General features: G+C 38.1%; 2 protein-coding genes across 4 annotated transcripts in view; one reads left to right on the plus strand and one right to left on the minus strand.

The window, feature by feature from the left end:
• The window catches only part of dennd1b (DENN/MADD domain containing 1B), a 151,702-nt gene extending 134,782 nt beyond the window's left edge, over nt 1-16,920 (minus strand). Inside the window, exons 1-2 of one of the 2 annotated variants that reach the window (XM_065259515.2) lie at nt 16,456-16,920; nt 15,889-15,953 (exon numbers count right to left, since the gene is read on the minus strand). In XM_065259515.2, the coding sequence (XP_065115587.2) occupies nt 15,889-15,953; nt 16,456-16,472 (82 nt within the window). In that variant the 5' untranslated portion in view covers nt 16,473-16,920. The remainder of the gene's footprint in view (nt 1-15,888; nt 15,954-16,455) is intronic. The other variant, XM_065259516.2, reaches the window with a different exon arrangement.
• Nucleotides 16,921-18,388: 1,468 nt separating this feature from the next.
• c24h1orf53 (chromosome 24 C1orf53 homolog) lies at nt 18,389-25,622 on the plus strand. 2 transcript variants are annotated; one of them, XR_010529307.2, is made up of 4 exons: nt 18,389-18,789; nt 20,236-20,337; nt 20,952-22,647; nt 24,177-25,622. XR_010529307.2 is itself a non-coding variant. In XM_065259517.2 (3 exons), the coding sequence occupies exons 1-3, from the start codon at nt 18,601-18,603 to the stop codon at nt 21,021-21,023; spliced, it is 363 nt and encodes a 120-aa protein (XP_065115589.1). In that variant the 5' UTR covers nt 18,389-18,600; the 3' UTR covers nt 21,024-23,227. The 2 variants fall into 2 exon arrangements, 1 of the variants encoding a protein (XP_065115589.1); XM_065259517.2 differs by lacking the exon at nt 24,177-25,622 and having other exon boundaries at nt 20,952-23,227.
• Nucleotides 25,623-27,558: the final 1,936 nt, after the last annotated feature.

Here is a 27,558-nt window from a genome sequence, read left to right on the forward strand (position 1 = left end):
TGTACTTATCCAGCAGGAAAAATGGGCTTCCCATTAAGCCTGCGAACAGGCTCCGCAACAAACATCAAAAGCTGATTATTCCCGTATTTTACTGCAATGTGTGACAATTTGTCAAAAGCCTGTGTCAATTCATTTGCATATTTTACATACACTTACAGCTAGAGAAACAGCAGAGAGAGACAGAGAAAGAGAGAGGGAGAGAGAGAAAGAGGAAAAAATTCTTGAAGCTAGTTGGGGTGCAACCCAATTTCACAGCTTCATGATTGAGTGGAGCAGCATATGGATGTCGGCTATGTGACAGTCCCGGCATATCACTGTATATTAGCGCAGTCTGTCACAATACATGTCCAATCCCGGGAATGTTTATCAACTGTCTGCATGTGAAAGATTTTTTTGCATACCATTTGGTTCAATTCATAGCTAGCACGCGGCGGGATAGAAAGCCATTGCGCCACAAAGAGAATAAACAACATTCAACCAATCTGCCTCGCAAATCACACCTTAACTTCTGTAATTTATATGCACAGTACACACACACACACACGAATGAGGAAAGGGAGAATCGCCAAGCTAATCACAACAGTCATAAAACTGCCTTATCTCAGCTAAGCTACATCTCAGAGACATTAAAATGTCTTTAGCTCTTAAAGGGGGGCAGCTACTCGGTTTGGGTGCGCGAGGAGAAAAGCTGGAAAAGGGGTTGCGGCAGGTAATCACAAGTTGCAAACCATATGCTCGCACCATCTGCCTCACACATAACACATACACGCATCTAAAAATGGGCTACCTAGCAGAAAAAACTCAATTATCCATTAAAACATATGACAATTAAGCTTTGGACAGGGAAGGTGTTTTTATGTGTCTGATACATTTTACCGTGTTGTTGCCTTTCAGACTCTTTAAGGATAACAGAGAGATATGGATCTATCAAAATTGATCTATCAGTGATTTTAGGTAAAGTAAGTTTAAAAATGTAATTTGATTTGCTTTCCAGCGAGCGAAAAACAAGATCAAAGCTTTAGGTATGCTGAGGTTTTAGGTATTGTTTCTGTGTAAATAAAAAGCTTCATTAAGTCACTTTGACATTGTAAAGACACTCAGCAGGTGCTTTACACATAACACTTCACTGTTTTGCAGTGTAAAGGCAGCTGAATGGATGCCAGAAAGAAAAGACCAATCACAATTCAGAATGCAAATAAATGCTTGAAAAAATACCACACAATTAGAAACAAGTTGGCAAAGATTAAAGGGCACCTATTATGCAAAATCCACTTTTAAAAGGTGTTTGGACATAATGTGTGTTGGCAGTGTGTAAACACAACCACCCTACGATGAAAAAAAAAATCACCTGGTCCTTGTTTTTTAATTACCATTAAAACAAGACAATCTCATTAGACATATAGTTTTGATTCTCTTATCAATGTGAGGTCACAATGATAAAGCCCCGCCCACTTACAGTCCTGCATTACCATAGTTTCCACCCTCAGAAAGTTGTACTCTGTCCACAAAATACTATTGTCTCAGACTGTATTAATCAGATCTATTTTAACTAAAAGCGCGCATTGTCCGTTTGTAAGGAAGTGAGGAGCTGTAGCTCATTTGCATTTAAAGGTACAGTCATTAAAACAGTGCATTTTTGCTCCCAACCTAGGGGCATTTTGGACATGCTATAATAAGTCCCTCCAGAAAATTGTGATTATGCGATTGCATGATTCAATGCATAATCAGCCAAAGTCCACATATTTATGCAAAGGCTGCATTTTTTCGAAAATGCCACACTTTCGATGCATAAATTGCAGATTTCCACCTGCAAAATATGTGGCCTTGCATGATTTCATAATTCCCACATTTTCATAGCAATAAGTCACATATATCTTAGCATAAAGTTTAAAAATTTTGCATTTACTTCACACAAGCGCAGCCGTGTCCCCCGTTGCCATAGGAACCTTATGAAGTGATGTAATTACGCAAAGTGAACATCATTGAAAAGCTGCAAAAGTTGCAAACAGTTTTTGCAAGTTCCCGCAATTTTTGCAAGCTCCGCAATAAATATCCCGCAATTTCATTGCATGAAATTGCATAAATATCCCGCATATTCCATCGCATTTTTTAAGAAAACGTGCCGCAAGATCAAGGATTTTTGCCAGCAACAATCACAAAAAAACTCTGCGTTTTTCTGGAAGGACTGTATAATAAACGATCCATGGGGTATTTTGAGCTGAAACTTCACAGACACATAAGTCTAGGTGTGCCCAGAATATTACATGCTGGGAATAGAAGATGGATTAATATCTGTTTATCCATTTATGTGGTTGAATGTAACTGGAACAGTTTTACCAAGTCAGATATCTATCTGATTAGAGAAGTGACCAGGTGTAAACGGCCCTATAATGACTGTAGGATGTATATAAAAAAGGGGCCATGGCATGAAAAACTGACTTTTTCTATGTTTAAGTGCTATGATTGGGTCCCCAGTGCTTCTATAAACCTAGAAAATGTGAAAAAGATCAACCCAGTAATTTAGTTTTGGTAAAATATTCTCTGCAAGCACATGAAAAAATAGGTCGTTGAAATTTGGCTCTCCTTATGATGTCATAAGGACCTCTTATTATAATAATACCACCCCTTAATCTGCACTATCCAACCACAGCACTGCTAATTAGTGCAGAGAGAAAGGAAAAAAATAATTCACAGCACAATTGAGTTTCAATTGCAACAAACCACCATCATTGTGATCAGTGTTTGCACTTCATCCGCTCATTTGCATTTTAAAGGATACACCCAAAGCGACACTTTTTTGCACACACCTACAAAGTATCAATTTTAACATGCTATAATAAATTATTTATATGGTATCTTGAGCTAAAACTTCACATATGTGCTCTGGGGACACCAAAGATTTATTTGACATCTTAAAAAAGTCTTGTGACATGGCCCCTTTAATTCATTGTTAAATAATGTAATAAAAATATAGTAGAAAGGACATTCTCAAAATTTAACTTTGTAATGGTGAGAAAATTGGAAAAATAATTAAGAAAAAAAAAAACACATCGGTATTCGGCTGAGTTTTTAATTTTATTCGGCTTCGGCCAAGATTTTTCCTTTCGTAAATTTATACCAACCTCTTTCTAAAGGGGTGAACAGGTGACCATTTCTCAAACTCTAGCCTACGTCTTTAATAAGCAGCTGTCGTAATGAAAAGATGAATGTCTTGAGAGTGCTATGACTTCAAGCAGAGTAGACAAGAGAGTGTGCCTAAATAATAACAATACTGCATGCTAATGCCATCTGACATTCACCGAATCAGAAAACCCATGCGAGAGAACAGTTTCATGTGTTATAACAAAAGACCTCATGGATGAGTCACATGATACCCTATGACAAATAGCACAGCAAAGCCCCCACAAAAACCGGCAGAGGGACTGACCTACATTCAGTGGTAAAAAGTGGGCTGGAGCCCAAAAAGAGGCCACTACTTTGATATGAAAGCCATAAAATTGCCACAAATCACTTCACATGTGAACATTTTTAGCCAAGATAAGGCCTATATTGCAATTGTTGACAAATGAAAAGCGAGGAAATGTAGCAAGCCAAGCCGGCTCTTGAGGTTACTTCTTGAATAAAATTGTGCGGTGGTCAACTTTCTTCAAGCTTCAAACTACATGGTCGCTTTTTTCGGGCACATTAATTTTTAAAGTCAACCAGTTTGAGAAAAACCTAAATTGCTGTAATGATTATAAGTTAGGATGCTCTCAGCCCACCAATATGTTTGAATAAAAAAAAATGTTCAATAATAATTAATATTTTCAATATCTTTGAAGTTTAACACATTCGCATATTATGTGATATTTTGTGCTAGCATGTATAATTGTTTAATAATATATACTTATGGCAATGGACTTATTTGGCCATGCTCCATGCAACTAAAACCTGTTTTAGTTGTGATATGTCTTTCAAAGCAAGAACGCTTCAATGTGAATGAAGCACAATAGACAATATACACTGAGACAATGGCTGAAGCAATATGAAGCAAGTCCGCTATATGGTTACTCGGATCAGAAGAGACTGAAATAACTGGAACAAAGTTACCCTCCAAGAAGCAAGGTTTATGTGTGTTGTGCGTTTTTAAAATGGTACAGTTTTTGCTAAAACATGTGATTTTAGAAATATTCAAAGGCTTTGAGCAACCTAGATATTGTAGGAAGTAGGGCTGGGTATCAATTCAGATGTTCCAGATCGATTCAATTTCGATTCACAAGCTATCAATTCGATTTTGATTCTCGATTCAATTTTTTTATTCCGGTTCTCGGGTCGGTTTTTATACTTGATTCTCAATTCAACTCAATTAATATAGATTTAATACAAATACTATATTGATAAAAAAATAACAGTGAACATAAGTTTACAAGTGGGTAATCAATAAAAAGAAATTAAAAGCCACAAGACTATCGTTGTCGTCTTGCTTGCGAAATCTAAAATGCTTCCATACCTCTTACTTTTTATGTGAAGGTGGAATCAACGTCGATGAAGCACCTAAAACCACCATTTTAAGCACTGAATGAAAGAATGACAGGCTCCTTGGTAACATCGCGCAAGGCAAAAAAGAGGGTGATATCTAGTGAAGAAGACTAGTAATTTGATTAACGTTAATCTTACGTTCAATGTTTGCAGAAAACATATGAAAAAAAAAAATCGATTATGCTTTTTAAGAATCGATTCTGAATCGACCACGTAAAAAAAAAACGATTAATCGAAAAATCTACTTTTTTGCCCAGCCCTAGTAGGAAGTGGGAACAATTAAAAATTTAGCACAGTGTGTTTTTATTGATATGCTAATACATTTAGGGAGTGTGTTAGCATATCAATGCTACATTTAAAAAAAATACCCATTATAAGGACCACCCTATAATACGTCTTTATTTATCTTTTGATTCTTGAAATTAATATTTTTATAATATACAAACAAAGGGAAAGCTTCGACCAAACTTGGAAACTTTAACAAAAACACTTGCTGCTACTATTCAGATCAGGAGAGAAGAAAAACAATACATCTGGGTCAAACTAGACCCTACAAGAGGCATAGACGAACTGTACTCATATCTGGCCTAAGGTTGTCTAAAGTACCGGGTCTTCAGTATAAACAAATTAAAACTTAAAGGTACCACATTTTCTTAATTGCCGGAACCACCGAAGTACCATGTCTACCGAGAATTGACCAACTACTCTGAATCCACAAAAGAGCATAAAAAATATGCATTAAGTTGTGTACAGAAATACAGATTTGACACAAATCACAAAAAGAACGAGCGAAGAGAAATGCACTGATCGACCTGCCAGAACTAGAATTGTTAGTAACTGGATGATCAATCTTACGACTTTCTGATTTCGAACTGGTCCTTTTGTTGCCAATGGCTCAAACAATAACGTCACAGCCGGATCTAAATGTCGTTGGCATAGAAGTTCTTCACACGAACATGCCCAGAGGAAAAAAGGGAAAGCAGCCAAAAGCTAGCCAGAGATCAGAGCTAGTCACACCTTGGCAGCCTCTCCTATCTTACCTTGGTAAAAGCAGTGAAAAGACAAAAGCAATGAAGTGGAAAATTATGAAATTCATGGCTTTGGATGACCAGCCATTCTCCATAGTTGAGGACAGAGGCTTAAGAAATTTGATAAATTACCTCAAAGCCCAAAAAAACATATTACTGAGTAGAGAGTACTTTTCCAATGTCGCATTACTTGAGTTGTTTAATCTTGTGTCATATCACACACACACCCTGTTACAAGCCGATCCCAAAGCAGCAATCAGTTTCATAACTGATATTTGGACATCTAATGTAAGATTAATATCAGTGTGGAGCCTGACTGAGTCTGAGAGAACATTATTTTAAGAGTTGTTTAACTGAAAGGAGATCCTGAAATTTAAGTTTGGGGGAATGTGCAATGTTTAATATTTGTTTATGATGAAAAAAAGTTTTTCATCAAAGAAAATAGGTTTCTTTTGAATATATGCTGTCAATCAAAAATTGCAATCGGTGCATCTCTAGATAAAAGGTAGAAACTAGGGATGTATAACGATTAATCGCAATCAATCTATGGCAAAATAAAAGTTTTTGTTTACATCATGTGTGAACTGTGTATAATAATTGTATATATATATATATATATATGTGTGTGTGTGTGTGTGTGTGTGTGTGTGTGTGTGTGTGTGTGCGTGCGTGCGTGCTTGCGTGCGTGCGTGCGTGTATGCATGTATAATTTTAAGGAAAAACATATATTTTTATATATTAAGTATTTATATATAATATAAATTAAGCATAAATATACAAATGTATATACACATGTAAACATTTCTTAAATATATATATATGCATGTGTGTGCAAAGTCATTATACACAGTTTACACACATATATGATGTAAACAAAAACTTATAGATTAATCACGATTAATCGTTATGCATCCCTAGTAGAAACACAAAAAATGACACCTGGATTCATTCAAGCAGGTGAGTTTCAATATATTCACCAATATATGCAGCTTATTTTAATTTATATGGGGGATTCTCGCGAAATTAGACTTATGAGGTGACATGAAATATTTTGATAAAAAAAGTAAATGCAAAGTACTGTAAGAGTATCAAATAAGAAGCATACAGTTACAAACATCTCTTCATGTACTATTTTGCACATGATTTCAAATTACATCATACAAATCAAATTTTTTTTTTTCACATTTAAGGGGAAATTTTTCATTACCGCAATGTGTCCATGACTGGATTTTAGTTCTTTGACATGGAAATATTTATAATTTAAAAATTTTAAAAATAAAAGCTTCAGTGCATGTTATACTATAAACATTTACAGTGAAGAAAATGTGGTATCTGGTGATCAATAGTAAATGTAGAGATAATAAAAAGAATAAAAATTATTTTCTCATCCTCCGCAACAATTTTCAATCATTGTTTAAGCCCTCAAAGAACTAACATTTTCAATAAAAAATTGTTGGAAGTGACATAATTGACTGTGACACTCAAGATGGCTACCAGGTAAGCAGTTCTTATTTTTTCTCTCCAGATAACAGTTGAATTTTGTCTGATAGTACCTAGACAACTTTTTAGTTCTCATTACCGAAACATGAGTTTGTAAATGCATATATTTAATGTAATATCATGCTGCGGTAATGATCATTTTTTATAATGATAATCTAAAAAAATTTAAATAATTCTATAGGAAATATTTTTAAAGTCTCTAAAAATAATGGTTATAGTAATATCAGTCCTTAATCTTATATGTGCAAAATAAATGGCTTTTAAAAACAATCTGATGCTGGACACCTTTTAAGTCTGGATTTCGTGAGAATCACCCAAATGTTGGATTGAAAAAACATCCCCTGCTTGTTATTAGCAAGGCTAATGCTAATACAATCACGTGTCCTTATTATCTAATCATTAATGCAATAAAATAAAAAGAGGACTGAAATCTACAAACATAGTCCACATTTCCCTAACATCTGTGGAAGTAGATGCAAACTACCCGATGCAATAATCTAAATCAGCAAAATGTATTATTTACCACATTTCCACATTTTCAACATTACGAAACTCAGATAATATATCTAACAAGAAGTTTTTCCATGTTCTTACAGACTGGTGCACTAAAACAAGGAAGTCTGGACTGCTCCGAGTGTCACAGCAGCATAGTGACGTGCCTTGCGGTAGGCTGCATCAGAAAGCACCAATCAGCAGGTCTGACCTGCTGCCATCCACACGCACAACACCAGCCTGCATATGGCAAAACAAGTCCGGCACAGACTAAAAGGAAGGGTGCATGGGGTCAAAACACCTGAGAAGAAACAGGCAGGGACCCTGCAGGGCCTGACTGTTCCCGTCACATTAGCTAATCTTCACTGGCCAGCACTGGACACTTCATTAATAGGCTTGCCATACAGCTGTATTTAAGGCTGCCAGTTAACTTTAGAGCTTAAGCATGCAACGTAACTTTGACAGCACGACACAAACTACTAATACGTCGATGTCGATTCAAATCTGATGTTGTATGATGATGACTTCAAGGAAGTAATTCTGTAGTTATAATCATGTGATCTTGAGTTGCTCATCCTTGTGATTCATTTTGAAAGCTTGACTTATCATACCTTTGATTGTAAAAGCCTCAGTTGCTTGCATCAGATACAACCAACGACTATAATCAACAGGAAATAGTCATATAACTTTTAATAAACCTCCTCATCAAATTTTTATGTTGTTTGCATCATAATAATTATTTCTGTGTAACTGGAACCTGTTGTACACTAACATGGACAATTACACTGCTTCATGTTCAAAGAAAAATATTTGTTATTATATTTATTGGTTCTTCCTAAACCCATGATAGCTGGTGGAAATCTGAAAAAAGACAAACCAAAGCTCGGGTCTTAGGAGGTTAAAGCAATATTTAATCAGTAAGTCGCAACACGCTAAAAATGTCTGGGTTATCCTTGACCCATGTTGGTTAATATTGGAACACACTGCTGGCTTAAAATTGACCTAATGCTGGGTTGCTTTAACGCAACTGCCGGGTTATTATACTCCATGGTTGTATAACAACAACCCAACATTGGATCATTTTTAACCCATCATGGGGTAATTGTTAACCCAGCATGTGTTCTGTCCAATATTTACCCAACATGGGTGAAAAATAACCCAGAGATTTTTAGAGTGTAAGCACTATCTGTGGGTTCACACCAGATGCGTTTGAGGCGTCAAATACGCGTCTACCGCGTCTAGTTTGCCGCTAGAACATTTTGAGTTTACTCGCTTCAAATTCTAGTCACCGAGACATTCACGAGGAAATTTGCGTCATGAGAGGGACTCCAGCGACTCCGCTCGCTTCCTTTAATCACGTCACCACAAAAAATTTACTACTAAATTTTTTAACTTCCCGCAACTCAATTCACGCAATTTGGCGAACAAGATGCGCAAATTAGGCGGAATCGCGTCTACCGCGCTAAACGTCTCATTCGCGCCGCGAGACCTCCAGACGCGCGTCAAGGCATCTTCACATTGACTTAACATTGAAATCACTTGCGCTTGACGCCTCTACCGCGGCTGGTGTGAACGCAGCATAACTAAATTAAAAGACAGATACTAGATTCCAGTTTTTGTATTTGCCATAGCAACTTTTAGATTAAGCTGTCACACATATGTTCAAGTAGAGTGTTAGAAATGGCCCTGTTCCCTTCAAAGTATACACTTCAAGTTATCTGCCAGTGAATATGACATAGAGATGCTCACTTTCAAATGGCATTCCCCCAGTTATCTCACCACATCATTCTGAAATAATCATTTTAACATTAAAAGTGCCATACTTAACCTTAAAGCAGAAACAGACTGACATAAGTTTAGGAATGGTGACACTACATTGTGCAGTTCTTGACTTCGGCACGGGTGAATTTGGCAAAACATCCATCATAATCATAAATTCATGTATTCACAGCCTCAGCAGAACAGGTTTGAAACTAATGAGAGTCCTCAGCACAGCAAGAAAACACAGGCAGGGTACTGACTGTAAGAGTTTCATGAAGTTAAAATCAGTTTCTGCCACACTTGCATAACTGGGGGTCAATCTAAATTCATTTTTAAGCATTGGTGAGTGGGATAAGTTATACTGCGGCTTCAAACTAAAGCTCTTTTCCATCATTAAGTTGTATTTTTTGTATGAGTGATGCTGGCAAGGGGGAACTAAGGAGACTTGAAGTTGCACGAGTATAATGAGGACAGATCAAACCGAATAGAATTTGCATGATATAAAGTACAAGAAAATCCAGCGCAAACCACCCTAGGCATTTGACTGTAGCCATTACGAGTAATGACCAATCAACACCATCTTAGGCACAGTGGCATTGTTAGTCCGACAGCAGACTCCCACCAAAGTGTTAGCTGCTCTGAACCCAAGACACAGCTGAGCGCCAGTCAGGTTATTTAACAAGGTTGGGGTCAAATGCCAAAAAGCCTCTGGGCTCCCAGACCTGTCAAAAATGGCTGTGTGAAATCCAAGTCAGGAAAAAGTTAGGCTACTATTTGAAAAAAGGTACAAGTTTTTTTTAATGCATATTTTAGATCAAACTTTAACATGTTTGGCTCTGCCTTGTAATCTCAAAGATAGAAAAGATAACATAATAAAATAACAAATACAATTTTGGCATTCAAGTAAAGTCTTTTTTAAACCATTTTGTTGATGAGGCTTTGTTGAAAACTAGGCGAATAATGAAACTGAACAAAATAAAAAAATCTTTTATAATTAGATTGACAGACCCCATCGATACTTAAGCCGTGATGCCAACAAAACGTGCTTAAAATGACAAGCAAGCACTCTTCTTAAAATGACTGACAGTGTTTTTTGAGCTCTGGTTGGTGTTCTACTTCTGCTTTATCAGTCATTGCACGATGCACCGGTTAGTCAGTGTGGTATTTGTCCCACCCCTCCTCCCCTGTGATTGGACAGCTAAGTAAAAGTAATATTGATAAGCTCAGTGTTTCAAAAAAAGTTTTAAAAAAATTTAATCCGAGCGACCAAAGCATTGGGCCAGCTGCTGACCTTTTTTTTTTTTAAACCCGGCACTCCCATAACAAACAATTGAAAAAATACGCTGGTCTTTGTAAAAAAAGAAATGCTTTGGTGGACATTATGGCGCTTTTCCACTGTATAGTACCCCATGGTTTGGTTTGGGTCAGGTCGGGTCAGCTCACATCACTTTGGCTTGGTTAGCTTTTCCATCAAGTTAAGTAACACTGCGGAGTGGGAGGGATTATAGGGGTGTCGCTATATTTGCGCTGCCTACTGATGTGACGACATATATGCGAGAGCGTCGTTGTACATTACCATACATTCATTTATTTCTCAGTCCGCCACAAAATTAAAATTGACCACCACAAATAGATGTTTGCACATCGCGTTTATCACTAGCTTTGTCTCACATGACAGTTTCTGTTCAAACACCCGTGGTGTAATGCGGCTTTCACATAGGATGCGGTGTGCGCTGCGCTCGCCGCTGGGTTCGGCGCAGCCAAGCGATTGTGCTCTGATGGCCAGACCAAAGTAGGCGGGGTTTTCAATAAATTACTACAGTGTTTATATTTGCGTTAAATAGTCGACGAGGAATACAGAGACTGATGTTGCTCATCTCCATTTCACGTAACTTTAAGCATACCTACAACAAGCTGCTTGACTTAAACCACACCTAACATGTCAACTTGATTTGCTTACGTGTTTCCATGACACGGCTTTCCTTCCGATGTCTCTGTAGGAGCATAAACTTGTATTATAAAGCTCTGAGAATCCCGAGTATAAGCTTTCGTCCATTTTGCTTGTTTGGATGCCCCATTTCTATTGGCCGCGCGGGTAATCGTCACAGAGCGCAGCGCAAAAGTTAAACTATTTTGAACTTTGACCGCGGCGTGAGCGCAAGCTGCGCTCGCGCTTTGCTCGGCGCAACAAAAAACCGCCCTCGCGCGGCGCAAGCCATTGAAATGAATGGGTTTCATAGCGCAGCGCACACCGCTTCCTATGTGAAAGACCCATAAGTCGTCACATCAGAAGCATATTATGCGAACGTGCGCGTTGAGAATCTGCCGCCACAAACTGCAATCTGGAAAAAAACTGTTATTGTGTTCCTGATTCTCAACCTGTGGATGTTTTTCATCGCTAAAAGGGGGTTTGGGAACTTATAGCAGAGCACAGAAGACAACAGTTTTGCTCGATACAGCGCAAGCTAGCATGAAGGTAAAGCTAATCTTTTACATTATAGCGGTGACGCTGGTAGTGACGATTCTCTCAGACCAATCAGTGATCTACAGTGTTTTCTTGTCATGTTTTGGTATCAGCTCGGGCCACTTGGAACCCCAGCCGAGGTGGTACTAAAAAAAAGTATCGGCTACTACGTACTGCACCCAGTGGAAAAGCCCCCAAAAGTAAGCTGACCCGACACAAAACAAACCGTGGGGTACTATGCAATGGAAAAGCACCATTAGTTAACCATCTAGGGCCACCTAGTACCCACAAAATGCTCTGGAAACCATCCACAAAAACCAAGCGTCAACTTTGTATGATTTATGTTTAATCAGAAAATGTTAAGTAAATACCCTCAAAATAATACACTTAAAAAAAGTTTGGTTTTGTAAAGATTTTTTTTCACATGACAACTAAAAAATTTCTTGCACGACGTGTTTAAAACCTTTCCCAACTGCCCTTACTTAACTGGTCCTTAATACCAATGAAATACACACATAGGCTGCGCAAAAGTAAAATAAAGCTGTTGGTCATTGCTAGGAAATCACTTCGCTAATTGCAGCACAAGTGTAGTTGTAAAATTCAGGTCTATTATTTTTTATTGCTTTATTACCGGGTGCAATCTGGATGAAAAGAGGAGGCAAGACAGGTAGCATCTGTCTCCACCTACTGCCTTGGCACAGTCAGCATCATCTGCTGGCTTTGGCACAGGGCATGAAAAACATCAATACGGCTCAGTAGTGCCAAGCACAAGTATGGCAGTCATGCTTAATCCAATCTGGCAAAGTATTCATCTTCTAATGTTTGCTAAAATAAGTCACCTACTTTGCAGTCTCTGGGCCTGTCAACCCCAGGCCTGTGCTGGGAAAAACAGCATGGCACAATCTTTAAAACTATTTGTCTCTAAATGGATACCATGTAAAGTAACGGGGGCATATAAATCCCACTGGCCCAGTCGACAAACAAGACTAGGGAACTTTCACAAGATCAGTACAGAAAAAAACTAAATTAGTCTGCAGATTCTGTCTATGGGCTGCAAATGGACAATAAAATGATAAGGTCAGAGAATATTCAAAATACTCACACTTTTTATATATACACATATGAGTTATTTTCTAACATATTCACTTGTAGGTGGCATGACTAAGTGATATGTTCAGAAACTTCAAAACGCAACAATACTAGAAATGTATTCACGACTACGCTGAAAGAGGGAACTGAAAGGTAACACAATAGCAAAGGGTGATTTCCTCTAATGGTGCTTAGTAACAAACACAGGTAAACACAAAAAGTTCCTGCATTTCTAATGCCTGAAAACTAGGTTAACAAAATTGCAAACTATGAAAAGAATCTGAAATCTGAGAAAACACGTCAAACCGGCTGATATAATAAATGACACCAGACTGTGCAAAACACAGTGGACTTGCTAAAGCTGGGGCTCACATAGTCCATCATAGGTTTGATTTGACCAGCTTCATTTTACCTCTGGAGAAACCACACCGTATTCGACCTGATCGAATATCAAATTAGACAACATGACACACTAGGTGAGTACAGAGGCAGAATGTCTGATGTGAACTCTATAGCAATGATTCATATTACAACAACTCGAACTAGAATCACTCTATTTAGATATAGAAATATGTTTCGGGCCCTTCCAAACCAAGCTCCCACAGGTAATGTTAATATCCCCATGTCTGAACACAGCGAAAAGCTTGAAACCCAAGAACTGGGCAGAGAGCAGTCAATCACGTGCTTTCAATTGAAAACCAATATTGTCAAGAAAAAAAAAATGTGTATACCACAACATCAAATTTTGCAAAATAAGTTTGCAGTTAATGACAAGACTGTTATGTCGGGGTGGGACAGTTTCCTGTGCTACATAAAATTTGTAAGAGCAAGATGAACAAGGTGAACTTTCTAGCCCTAATGCCTTTTAAAACAAATCTGCAATCCTGAAAGTCAGGGTCAGGAAATGAAACGCACACCGGCAGATTGAGGGGAAGTGGGCTGGATCTCAAAAGACCACAGGTTATTTCAACTTTTACATTAGTGATCGGACCAGCAATATTTTTCTTTTTCAGCTGTTTCTGTGAACCACCTGCTCTTCAACTTATTAATGTCAAGCAAAAAAGGACAGTTTCAGGGCAGGAGAGAAATTTGTGATATAAGATACGCTGAACAAGAACTCCTTTATCATTTTACAACATATGAAACAAACGTAAAAGGGTGATTCTCGTGAAATTAGACTTATGAGGTGTCATGAAACATTTTGATAAAAAAGTAAATGCTATCAAAATAAGAAGTATAGAGTTACAAACATCTCTTCATGTACTATTTTGCACATGATTTCAAATGACATCATACAAACCAATTTTGTTGTTTTTCCACATTTAAGGGGGAAATTTTCATTACCGCAACGTGTCCATTACTGGATTTGGGTTCTTTGACATGAAAATATTTATAATTAAAAAATCTTACAAATAACAAGCTTTAGTGCATGTTAAACTATAAACATTTACAGTAAAGAAACATGTGGTATTTGGTGATCATTGGTAAATATAGAGACAATAATAAGGAATATAAATGTGTGCAAGACCAATTTTCTCATCCTCCGCAACAATTTTCAATCATTGTTTAAGCCCTCAAGGAATTAACATTTTCAAAAAAAAAATTGTTGGAAGGGACATCATTGACTGTGAGACAGATGGCTGCCAGGTAAGTTTGAAATTTTGTTTGTCAAAGTCATAGTACCTAGACAACTTTTTAGTTCTCATTACCGAAACATGAGTTTGTAAATGCATATATTTAATGTAATATCATGTTGCGGTAATGATAATTTTTGATAAATGATAATCTAAAAAATGTAAATAATTCTACAGGAAATATTTTTTAAGTCCTCTGAATATAATGGTTATAGTAAATTCAGACCTTAGTCTTATCTGTGCAAAAAAAAAAACGGGCTTCTAAAAATTCTGATGGTGGACACCTTCTAAATCTGGATTTCGTAAGAATCACCCACGTGTTTTTTGTCAAAATATGTACCCCAACTGTCACTTAGGCAGTACCCTTTAAAAAAAGTACAGATTTGCAACAAGGAGAGAGTTCATTAGTACCTCAGAGGTACATATTGGAACCAAATGTATACATATCTGTACCTAAAATATGTATAGGACCTTTTTAAAGGATGCTGCTCCAGTGACAGAAGTGACACACATTGCACACTTCACTGAAAGCTTGGAAAGCCCATAGCATACAAACAGATTATAATATGGTAAACATCAGAGCCGACCATACAAATTCTTACATGTGCATGTTTTATAAAAGTGCAGATGTTACGATTTAAAGCAAGTGATCAGTTGGTCTGTCTAAAAGCAAAAAGCAAACACCGCCTGACCTATCAGAAGTGAATTTGACCACCCTGCAATCTTACAATAATTATTTCCTTCCTTAGAATCCCCCAGACATCAAACACTATTTACTCATCGACACACATGCAAACTACTTCTTTAGTAACTACTACTTAAACTGAGCCAACAGTTTCATTTCTTTTATTTTGAAAACTGAAATTTTATTTTAAGAAATGTTTTCGAGAGGGATGACTTGAACTGAATGCGGAAGAAAAAACAGCCAATAAGAGCCCAGAATAAATGGGAACTATTTTAATACTCTGCATATCAGCGTGAGAGAGACTGATTAAAAAAAAATGCAAAAGTACATTTTAACATTTTAAACAAAGTATGGCTGCTTTGAATATGCTTAAGCATAACAAAGTTTGATTAATTTTGAATTTTCTTTAGTCACAAAATAATCCCCAAAGCTAATATATATATATATATATATATTAAACCCTGTCATGTTGTCAAAGTTTTTATGGTATTATTTTAACTTGTCTTTGAGTATCATTGATACTGCGTGACGTCATACTGTCAATATAAGCTTTATTTGATCTTGAGAGGCACTTTCTTTTATTGCAAGTGGTATACAAGTAAATGTTTATTACTACTATTGACAACAAACCAGTTCTAAACTAAGGTGGCAAAGGAATACAAATCTCAACCTAAACAAACAAGAAACTGCATATTGGACTGAGAAATGCACGCTCACCTTCATTTTCGGACGATGGACACGCAACCTGTAGCAGCAAATCAAAAGTCCTTGTAGGATTCTCTCTGCAAAATACCATAAACAACAGTGTTACTAAAACATAAAGGTAAACACAAAATATAATTCGTTACAAATTTCTTTTCACAGCAACAGGCTGCCATACAGACAGTAAACAGGTTCATCAAACAGTTGTGTTAACGTTACATGTAAATCTTCAACACACTGCAACGCGTGTATCATTCACAATATCCCTTTAAATATTATCAACAACTAGTTAACAACGTTTCATTTTAGCGAGAGGAAATATTTAATGCTGACATGTGTTCAAATGGATGTGCAGGAATGCGGCTATGCTAGTTAGCATGTCTGAGGTAAAGCAAGCGCTAACCGGTCAGCAGCAGCAAGCAAGACCTGTCACCCCCTCACAGTAAAAAATAACCAGCTAATTAACGGACTCACAAATGCCGTTTTTCATTCCAAACCGTCTGATAAAAGACATTGACCAAGGTAAATATTGTAATATTCCTGAACCGGAGGAATTTATGATGTAAACAACGGCGGACTTACTTTAACCTGCTGTCCATGGCTACAGCATCGCGTCAGCAGCAGCTCGCGCACACAAGGCGGGAAGTAAAAACGCAAAATCCTCGCGTACCTTTTAGTTTGACCGTTACCTGACGCACGGTCGCATGTACCAAGGCATTTCGCGATATGTCGTCACGCACGCTCGCTCGCTTCCCACTGACGAGCTACTTGCCGTTTCGGTTCCCTTGGTAGTGATCCCTGAGTAAAGCACCAGGAAGTGCAGATGGCGTTTAATGACGTTGAGTCTATCCACACTTTGGTTTCACCCACGCGCACGTTTGGACTTCAGTGAATTTTTTGCATAAAGTGTAGCTGTTTATGAATTGAATTCCTCCAAAATACTAGGATCTATTGCAATAGTTGTCTGCTCTTCGTTTTGTCACTGTAGCATGCATGCACAGGCACGTCGACCTATGCATTTCTATATTATGCGTTTCTCTAATCCTATAGTTTGCAAAGCCTCTCTTTAAGCTCCCAAAGTGCAAAAACATGTATTATATTTAATAATACATTATAGAAAACACCATGTAGCTACATTGTCTATGGTCCATCTATGGTCTTTATTTGCTAGTCTGTGTTTGTGGTGGTAATGGAAAGGAAGTTTAAATTCACACCACCCACTTGTTTAAAAAAATAGCTTGGGTTCCGTATTAGGTCAGCAGTCACTAAAACCTTTTGCAGTGCACAGACTTGTATTGTTGCAGATAAACACTATAGGTCTGTGGGGATGTGGTTAATGAAAGGAACGTTTTTACATGAACTGTGTTGTTTTATTTGCTATGAAAATAAATAAAACTGATATTTCAGCAAATGTGTTATATATTTTTATAAGGTCCTAGTAGATATTAAGTTTAGTTTATAAAAAACTAGGACCTTAAGATGTAAACACATACTTTACTGTATTCTGTAGTACGGCGTTTTAAGTACATTACATGAAACCGTATTGAAACGTACGATGACAAATAGCAAAAGAATTGCCACTTCTCAGTTCCTCCTAGTTCAGGCATATGTTAGTATCAAAGTTTCATATTCTTAACCATTGCTGAATCTTTTATTTTATATATATATATATATATATATATATATATATATACAATATTATAGTGGTTTTGTATTGCAACAATAATAATATTATTATTAATAATAAAACAGGATAAAGTAAAAAAAAATTTTACTTTATCACTACAGTAGTTTTAGTTTAGTAATTCTTTAAACACCAATCCGCCCTTTTAAATTAGTTAAATGTAAAACCAGTCAGACAACAATACAATAGACAGAGATGGCGCTCTTTCAGCCATGCTTGGGATGCTTGTGGTCCACATTGGTTTTGTTTACGTTTCGCACTTGGGCAGCCAGTCAGCTGTGGCTAACCGCAGTGCGCATGCGTCAGTTGCACTGCATAGCCATGGGTTGTGTTGACTGGTAATGATGCATTCAGGGTTTACACAACGTGTATTTTTTTCACGTACAATACCCGAGTCGTGCATATTGGTCATCGCTATAAAGTACTTTTTATAGTAAACTGTAAAATTATATTATACCGTTTATAGTAATAAATGCTGTAGTATGTTTTAGAAAAGTTTTTTTGTGATGGTTGTCTATTATAGTATTTAAAAGTTGAAATGACAAATTTAATGTTATTGGGTTTTTTTTATTCTGAGAAACATTCTTATGAATGCCTGCAGTTATAATCTGTTTCAAACAACCTACAGTAATTTCAACACTAAGCATCATAAACGTCTATAACAATATACATCATAAACTTAACTTCTTTTTTATTTTTTTTAAAAGTTGCATTTGGCTGTCTTACTATTTAATCATACTGAATTTTTTAATAAAAAATTGCATAGGTTGACAGTGAAGGTAAAGCAGCCCCCGTGCTGCAATTCTACAGTCCACCAGAGGTGGCGCATGACTGCATGTTGTGACCATTCGAGCAATGAATGACAGAAGTGTAGATTGTAGCTTTTAAGACGATCATTATCGTGAATACAGAGCTGTGAACCGTAACAGGATTTTGTCTATCGTAGTTGCTGCTAGATTTCTTTTTGTTTATAAGTCAAGGCGTCACAAGCATCGACATGACAGGAATATTATAGACTACTTTCATTTTCTTAAGCCAAAACTATGCAGCTGTCCTGTTCGAGTAGACTTTTAAGAGTAGCACGTGTTAAACTCGTTCACAGGAATATAATAACATCAGATGACGGTGCGCAACAGAGCGAATCAGGTTCGGGTTGTACGCCACGGTCTGACACGCGCACGCTTTCAGATGGCGATAAACTCATTCACAAACTCCACGTGGACGCGTGTAAGGTAAGTACAAAATACTGTACAAAAATACCTCGTACTGTACAAACTTCAAGCAGCGTTTAGTTAGGTGTTACACTTATATAGAATCGTGTAGGCACAAATAATCTGAAATTAGTGACCTAGGTAAGTAAAATTATCCAAAAATGATGGTACATAAATGGGACACGGTTTAGGTTAAGCCAGGACAAGGGCTTAGTTATATTAGGACATTTAAGTCGTTTTTACAAACATAACTTACAAAACAACAATTCTGGTGTGCATCTTGAGACAAAACAAAGACACTAATGTATGTTAAAATATGTCACGTTTTTAAACTAAGGCAGCTTGATTCTAATGGTTTCCATTCAAATAACAATAGGAACCATTAGCTTTTACCATTAAAACCACTACACTGTAGTGTGTTTTGGGCCATATTTTATTAGAACCAATACATAAAACTAATACATACCATTAGAGACCAACAAAGACTAATACACTGTAGCATGTTTTGGGCCATATTCCATTAGAACCAATAAAATTCCCAATAAAACCAATAGAATTTCTGTGATTGTGTCTATTGTTTTTTTTAGCAGGGATAAGCCCTGTCTGGGAAGCCTTCCCTATTGGGCAGTTTCCCAGACAGGGTTTAGATTAATCCAAGACTAGGCCTTAGTTATTACAAAATGCACCTTACTCTGGGACTGGGATAAGCCCTGTCCGGGAAACCACCTCATGTCCATAAAAATCCTTGAACTTCTGGGACTTCTAGGGACATTTTTTTAGTGACTTCCGTCTTACATTACAAAAAATAGAGCATACTGGACTCTTTACCTCTTGACTACTTCCCCTGTTTCTGAAAGACTGGGTCATTTTTTGAAAGTTCCATTTGGCTGTCAGGAGCGATGGGATTTGATGGTCGAGAGGAAGTTCTGGAAGAAGCGTAGAGTTGAAGAACGCACAGAGCTGTGGATGCACAGACAGTGTCAGCTTCACTATGGAGCCAAAGGATGGCATCTGAGATGGCATGCCACAAAATTGCCTCGGGCCCTTTTGCCGTCGGAGGCTGTCATAGATGAAGCCAGCTCTCTCTGAAGAAGAGTCACAAATGATGCTCAAGAAAGGCGATTGTATTGCGTTTGGACTTCATTTTAAAACTTGTGTTGCGTTTTCAATGGTGGAAGTGGATGTAAACATTGAACATCAATTATAGCTGTGTCTAACTTTTCCAAAATGTTACAGCTGTATCCTTAACAGAATACTGTGTCATATCAGTCCTGTCATATTGCATGATTGTATTGAAAACAAACTAGCTCAATTGGTTAAACATTGCATTAGCAGCGCAAATTGTCATGGGTTTAATCTACAGGGCACACATATACAATGCATAGACTGAATGCACAGGAAGTCGCTTTAGATAAAAGCATCAGCCAAATGCATAGATGATAATCTATATTTATTTTTGGTCTACAGAATCAAGAAGAGACGTACATTGACGCTGTAACTGGGTACAAGGTGTTCACTGAATTTGCCCATAGGAAAAGAGGAAAATGTTGTGGGAGTGCATGCAGACATGTAAGTTATTTATTGTGGTATATATTAAAGGGGGCATATCATGAAAATCTGACTTTTTCCATGTTTAAGTTATATAATTGGATCCCCAGTGCTTCTATAAACCTAGAAAATGTGTAAAATATCAACCCCGTAACTTAGTTTTGGTAAACCATTCTCTGCAAGCATGTGAAAAAAAGGGCATTGAAATTTGTCTCCCCTTGTGATGTCAGAAGGGGATAATACCACCCCTTAATCTGCACTATCTAACCACAGCTCAGATCAATTGCACACCCAAAAACGGCACATTTTTGCTCAGACCTACAAAGTGGCAATTTTAAACATGTTATAATAAATTACCTATATGATATTTTGTGCTAGAACTTCACATACGTACTGTGGGGACACCAAAGACCCCTTTAAGGGATTAAAAAATTTTTGATCAATGCTACTGCATACAGTCCCAATAATAAGTCATTTTATTAATAAATGCTAACTGTTTAAATAAATTAGATGATGCAGACTCTTATGAATCTATTCTCAGTGACCTACTTGAACAACCTGTACATAATACTTTTACTCGTTCAAGTTTATTGCACCCACATATTAACTCATCAATTTCTCCCTTTTATCAACAGTGTCCATACGGACAAATTAACGTGAAGGATCCATCAAAGAAGAAAACCTTCAACTCGTTGTTTTATGTGTAGCCGTTAACGTGAAGGTCCACCGAACGGCTCCCGTACTGAATTTAAACTTCATTTAAAGCACGCTCTCCGCTGACTCCGTTTGAAATGATGAAATACACTACACCAGATGTGCAACCCACACTCCAGGAAACGTTTTGAATCGCGTCTATCCTTTGTGATTTGATGTACAGGAGTTTGGATGCTCTTCTGTCCACAAGCGGGAATTTTTCTTGTGTGAATATTCATATAGTTACATGCAATCTTAATTTTAACAGCTGTCGATTTTGACTAGGCTCTTAATGTTATGACCAAGAAAGCACCATTGAGAATAAAGGCTTCGTATCATATATATTGGTAACATTACAATAAGGTTGTATTTGTTAACATTAGTAAATGCATTAGCTAACATGAACTAACAATGAGCACCTACCTACATCAGGGTCCCGTTTCAAGGGAGCCCATCAAGTCCTTTTTGTATTTGTTTACCTGTTACAATGACAAAGTGTGCGACGCGTATAATGATGTGATCATACATCAGATGATAGATTCATATCGATACCAAACATGTGAAATCCATCACACTCGTATATTCTGTGTGGTACCTCCTGGCCATTACAGTATATGCCTCTCCAATATCTCTGTGTAGTTGATTCATATCTCCCTGTGGCTAACTGTGATTGATACTTGGCTCTGTCTCGTCCACTAAAATCATGATTTCAACTCAAACGTGTTGCGTTGGTTACATTTTGATCAGTGCAAATCTAATAGTTCATAATTATGTGCCATAATTTAGTTTTCTGTGTATCCTTGTGATAGTTTGTCTGCAGATATGCAGATTTTTGCCTCGGGCACTGGCTGTCCAACCTGTCACGCAGCATCGCGAGGCAGGAACGAGGAAACGTTCTTTGAATGCAGGAACGTGTATGTGGCAGAACCCAGTCCGGGCTGCGAGAGGGTCCCAAGGCGTGTGCACATTTATCAGGAGCAAGGCCCTGTGAACGTCGACAAGGAGATCCGTGATCTCAACGTTTCCGGGGAGGACAGGCAGGCGAGGGGCTCGTGCCATCGTCGGTCCGGATGAGAGGCAAATTTATTTGGGTAAAACCTAAGTTGAGGCAGCGGAGCGTACGGCGGCAACATTTCCAGTGGTGTCACACTCATCAAGTACCTGGGCCTGCCTGCCACGGGTCTGCTTGTTATGCCTAGGGACCTGTCTGTCACATTAAAGTAGATGCATTGCCATTCAAGACCCTTCCCAGTCCTTTTGCCTGACCATGAAATAGGCCAACTTTCATGTCTGCCTTATTCCTCTGCATCATATGACTTCAGAGATTTTAAAGTCTTGTCTTCTTTTTTTGAATTCACGGTATTTGGCGACTGAGTCGCGGACACCGTGGTCCCTCACAGCTGAGACAGATTTCAAGGTTTGCTATAGCAAAAGACTCGCAAGTTGTGCGCTCACCGGTCTTGTTATGTGCTGGGATCAGGTGTGGAAATCATAACCACTCAACAAGCAAACATGCGTATTTGGTGGAGAGGATTCTGAAATCTCATAGGACTGCATTGGAGATGGATGTTGGTTATGCTTGAGTAGCATTTCCATAAAAAATTCCTACAGGTATCGAGCTGTTCGTTCGAGCATCTGGTGAGATTTTTTATTTCCTTTGTGAGTTAATTGTGTTTTAAAACAAATAGTGCCGACACATGATTCTGACTGGATGAAGTTGAAATCATTGTACTGTAAAAATTATACAGTATTATAAATTACAAATATTTCACTAATTGACTATATTTACGCAAATATGCTAAATTAGTTGGTTGAAGTAAGTTATTTTTTAATATTGAATATTAAACGGTGCCATTATTTATCATTTTGAGGTTAAAGTCCCTGTAAAGTCAATCTTGAAAATTGTTTCTAAACACATTATAAACTATGTAGTACTGAATTTCAAATTTAAATGGTTAGACAGGTTTTTTTAGATGGTTTGAATATTTCTAAGTTCAAAATTTTTTAGGCGGGCCTTATAGTGCTTTCACACCAAACACGGAAGAGGCGGCAAGCGCAAGTGATTTAAATGTTAAGTCAATGCAAAGACGCAAATAGGCATCCTGCGGCACGATAAGCACAAAACGCGTGGAAGGCGCAGGCGGCTGGCACGTTCTGCGCAAACTGTTGAAGCGTGATCCGTGTGAGTTGAAAAATCTGAACTTTAGCAGATTTTCAAGCCGGCTTAACCAATCAGGTGTTTGCTCTACCAGTGGTGTGATTACAGGAAGCGAGCAGATGCAGAAAAACAAACAACAAAAATAGGACAATGATCTTCGCTATACGAGATATCTTCGTACTTTTACAGGAATTAAAAGGATCTTGTTTGGAAGAAAATGAGTGAGGAGGCGGAACAATCTGGTAAGTTTACTCAATTTGAGCTACATGACATGAATTTCTGCGTGAATGACTAGAATTTCATGCGCGAATGATGCAATTAAACACAAAATGTTCAAACGTTCAACTATGCGCCAATAGCGCGCTTTTGCCGCCTCTTCCGCGTCTGGTGTGAACGCACAGTAATACGGTGTCTCCCTGGTGCACTGGAGCCACCAAGCATGGCCCTGCCCCAAGTCACGAGCATCCATTTAGGACAGGGATGGGAAACCCTGGGTCCTGGAGGGCCAGTGTCCTGCAGAGTTTAGTTCCAACCCTAATAAAACACACCTGAAAAATCAAACCAAAGTCTTCAGGATTCCTTGAAAATGAAATACAGGTGTGTTTGAATGGGGTTGGAACTAAACTCTGCAGGACAGTGGCCCTCCAGTACCAGGGTTCCCCACCACTGATTTAGGATGTAGGGGTATTTGAAAGTTAAGAGACCAGCAGCTTTCACATAAGTGGTTGTGCTTTCAATGCCAACAGTGGACACGCCCCCAGCGTTTGAGAGCAAAGAATCATACCTGTTTTTCCAAAATAACTCATTTCTTTGTTTTTATTATTCATTCAGATTTTGCTGGGTGTTTAATATCACTTTTTTGTGGTGTCACAAACTGAGAACTCATTTAATATTGGACTTTACACAGACTTTAATAGTCAAAAGTCTTTCAGAGTCTTTCAGCCATTTTGTTTTTCATATAATCATATTGTTGTCCTCCACTAATCCCATTTGCCATTGTTTCATGCAGGTTGTAAAAGTCAGACGTATCAAATGACACCTGGGTTCTGGCTTCAAGTACACCAAACTCTCTAATTCCCCTTGAATTGAAACCCACCCAAGCTGCCATAGGGGCTACCGTTACTGCATCTGCAGGGCTTTGGAGTCCGTCACCTGACCTTCGGCTAACATATGCTACAGCAGACCCAACTCACTGCCACTTTTCCAGAAGCAGTGGGACGGTCTGCTTGGACGAGCGTCCAAACATATCACTGTCCTTTCCAGCTCACAGGGATTGGGGGCAAACCCTCATAGCCTCGGCACCTCCACAGACCACCGCTCTTTGACTTTCGAGTGCCCAGGCCGGGCAGAGTATGACATGCATTGGCCGCGAGGAACTGATGTCAGCTGGGTGATGGCTGGAAAATCAGTTTCAGCATCTGGGATGTCCCTCTGAGTGCGCATGCGGGCGCGTGATCGAGCGTCGTCGTTGGCAGTGTTTGTGCGCTTGTTGAACGGAGCTGCAGCCGAGCAGCCCGTCTGGTCATGCTACAGAGACAATGTCATTCAGCCTTGGGGCTGAAGCTTTACCAAAGTGGTAAGATGGACAACCGGCTTCCCTGTGGTCGCACCAGTGCTTCCAAAAAAGCCTCCAATGTCTGACTGACAGTCAGAGGGCCAGATTCCTTTGGACAAGGCTGTAAATAGCTGCACAAAGCACTGGGGCATCTTCCCCACAAGAAGCTCGAGCCAGAATGTCTGGCCATATCATGCCATATGTGGCACCGTTCAGTCTGGATCAGGTGGTCAATTCGTTCAAAGAGAAATCTTAAGCTTTGCCTATTGTGAGAGCGAAGAGTCGTATCGAGATCAGCCAGAGATTCTTGGCATTGCGGTTTGGATGCTGTTCATCGCTGTCGTAGCCTTCAATGCCAGTTGTCCTGAAGGACCAATGAAATATTAAAACCAATAAAAAATACCAAAATGGTTTGCGACTGTGGTAAATCCCATAGAGCGATTTGCGCCAATTTGAGGGAAACCCATTAAGGAACTCCTCTTCACCAGCAGAACTTTCAATGCAGTCTCATAATCTAATTATGAGATTAGGAGCATCAAAGTTTGCTTTCACTCATTGATTTTAATCTTTGACTCAAGATCTCAAGGTTATATTTTCGCAGAAAGTTCTTTACATTATGTAGTAAAAAAAAACATATATCGAGAAAAAACGACTTTTGTACAGGCAGAGTCGCATATGTATGGTTAAACAGATGCAAGACAGAACGGATTTAGTGTTTCACAGTGACCTCACTGCTGTTGGTTATATTTTCCTAAACATTAAGTCGATGCAAGTTAATGAGACATTTTCAAACTTTAATCTTTTTTTAATAGTCAAATTTAATTCTTGGGGTTTAGGGAAGATCAACACAAACTTTCTGAAAGTTCTAGAACGAAGCATGTAACTTCATTGGACCGCTGCTGGGAAGGCCTTAATTTAAACATGCATGTGACGACTATTATCAAAAGTCCAAGATAATTTTGTAGGAAGGACACCATTTTAAAATGAGAAAAAGTAAAATTGTTGGTTAGGCGGCAGTTGTACTGTAGGGACCAGCTTTATGCTATGGAGCTATCCTCCATCTGTCAACACAGGGAGTTGTGATTCTTGCATCAGCAGAGCAAGGCTCGGCATCAAGAGAAACGGGGTGAAGCGAGAGAGAGAGAGCGAGTGTGTGTGTGTGTTAGAGAGACGGAAAGAGAAATTTTAACAGCAGCTAAATTCTCATCAGGCACGCTAGGCTGAATGTTCCCTTAGAAGCAAAGCATGACACCAGTGGGCAGCATCTGCTCTGTGGATTTGCTTCCTTTTAAAAACTGCATCAATCACATTAGAGAAATAGTTTTGTAGTCCGTTTTCAGTTTGTAAATGCATGTTTGGTGGTTCAGTCTTCATGAATGAACGTGGTTTGTGTGTAATTTACTCTGAATCCCACCACATGTCTGGTGCACTTGAATGTTTGGTGCGTTTCATGAGTTTCAAGACAGACTGCAATGCTACAATTTATTTTAAAGAGACAGTTTAACCCAAAATGAAATTTATGTCATCATTTACTCACACTCATGTTGTTCCTTACAGTTTTCTTTCGTTTACTGAACACAATTGAGGAATTTTATGAAATGTTGAACTCTTTTCCCATTCAAGGAAAGTAAATGTCACTAACATTACAAACATCTGTTTATTTAGTGCAGGGAAGAAAAACATGAGGGTCACAACATCATGAGGGTAAGTAAATTGGAAATAAAAGTACAAAAGCTTTCTCTGGGACAGGAGGACCCTTTATAAAGGTCCCAATATGTACTTTTGAGGTACTAATATGAACCTCAGGTGTACTTTTTGAAAGCGTACCGCTTCAGTAACAGCTTTTGTACCAGATGATTTAACAGGGCATAGACCCCATCTTTCATCTAATCTAGGCCTGTTTGTGTATTTAGGTCTAAGCTTTTACCCCTCTGATTTACATGGTATGAAAGGTTGCCTGCAAGCCAGAGTTTAATGAGAACACCCTGGTGAGATGGTTAACCCATGAATCACTCTTAAAATATGATGGCCCCCCTCTTTATTCCAATAGCTTTTTCAAAAATTATTAGAAACCTGTTTTTTTTTCATTTAGTCTCGTTTCAGTCGACTTAATGTTTTCACATTTTCAGTATTCAGGTTGTTCTTGCTATATTGAATGTTACAGCTCTATAAAAGTGTGAGAGAGCAGATTTTTGACATGCTCTCATCGAAACATTCACACTTGCACGCATTTTACCCAAAATAAATCAAGTTATTCCCTGTTAAAGCTTACTGTGCAAGAGCAAAGCAGCTTGTTTGACTTGGAATACGGTTTAGCATATTTGTACCATTTGGCTATGTGATTTCTCAAAACAGTTGAATTTTTTAGTTGATTTATTTTAAGGTCAAAACCTTATGTCTTTATTGTTATTAAAAGTAATATATCAGAAAAAAATGTCACGGTATGTTCTTACAAAGTTACAAAATTAACTAAGTTGTACCTATCATGTTTAGTATAGCATATACAATTTAAAACCACCATAGACTGTCAGAAAAATGGGCCCTATAGCTATCCTTAGGGCAGTACCCTTTCAATAAGACATAACTCCCATAAAGAGTTCATAGATACCAAAGAGTCCATATTATTACATCAAAGGTTCATATTGGTACCAAAGAATGCATATTATATTATATATTAAAGCTTCAAAATTGGGGATAAATGTACATACCTGCACCTAAATTGTACATGTTAGGACCTTTTCAATGGGTACCGTCCCAGTGATAGACAGTGTAAAAACTCCTTTGGTTTTTGGTGAACTAAGAGCTACATAAAATACCATACAATTTATTAATATTA

This window comes from Paramisgurnus dabryanus, chromosome 24 (genome assembly GCF_030506205.2).
Source record: "Paramisgurnus dabryanus chromosome 24, PD_genome_1.1, whole genome shotgun sequence".
In the NCBI taxonomy this organism is placed as follows: Eukaryota; Metazoa; Chordata; class Actinopteri; order Cypriniformes; family Cobitidae; genus Paramisgurnus; species Paramisgurnus dabryanus.

What these genes read in the sequence shown, in the direction of transcription:
- c24h1orf53 (XM_065259517.2), top strand. Translation starts at nt 18,601, where the DNA reads ATGCAGCTGTCCTGTTCGAGTAGACTTTTAAGAGTAGCACGTGTTAAA. An exon ending in TCCACGTGGACGCGTGTAAG is followed by an intron (nt 18,790 to 20,235) that starts GTAAGTACAAAA and finishes TTTGGTCTACAG; the next exon opens with AATCAAGAAGAGACGTACAT. An exon ending in GTGGGAGTGCATGCAGACAT is followed by an intron (nt 20,338 to 20,951) that starts GTAAGTTATTTA and finishes TTTTATCAACAG; the next exon opens with TGTCCATACGGACAAATTAA.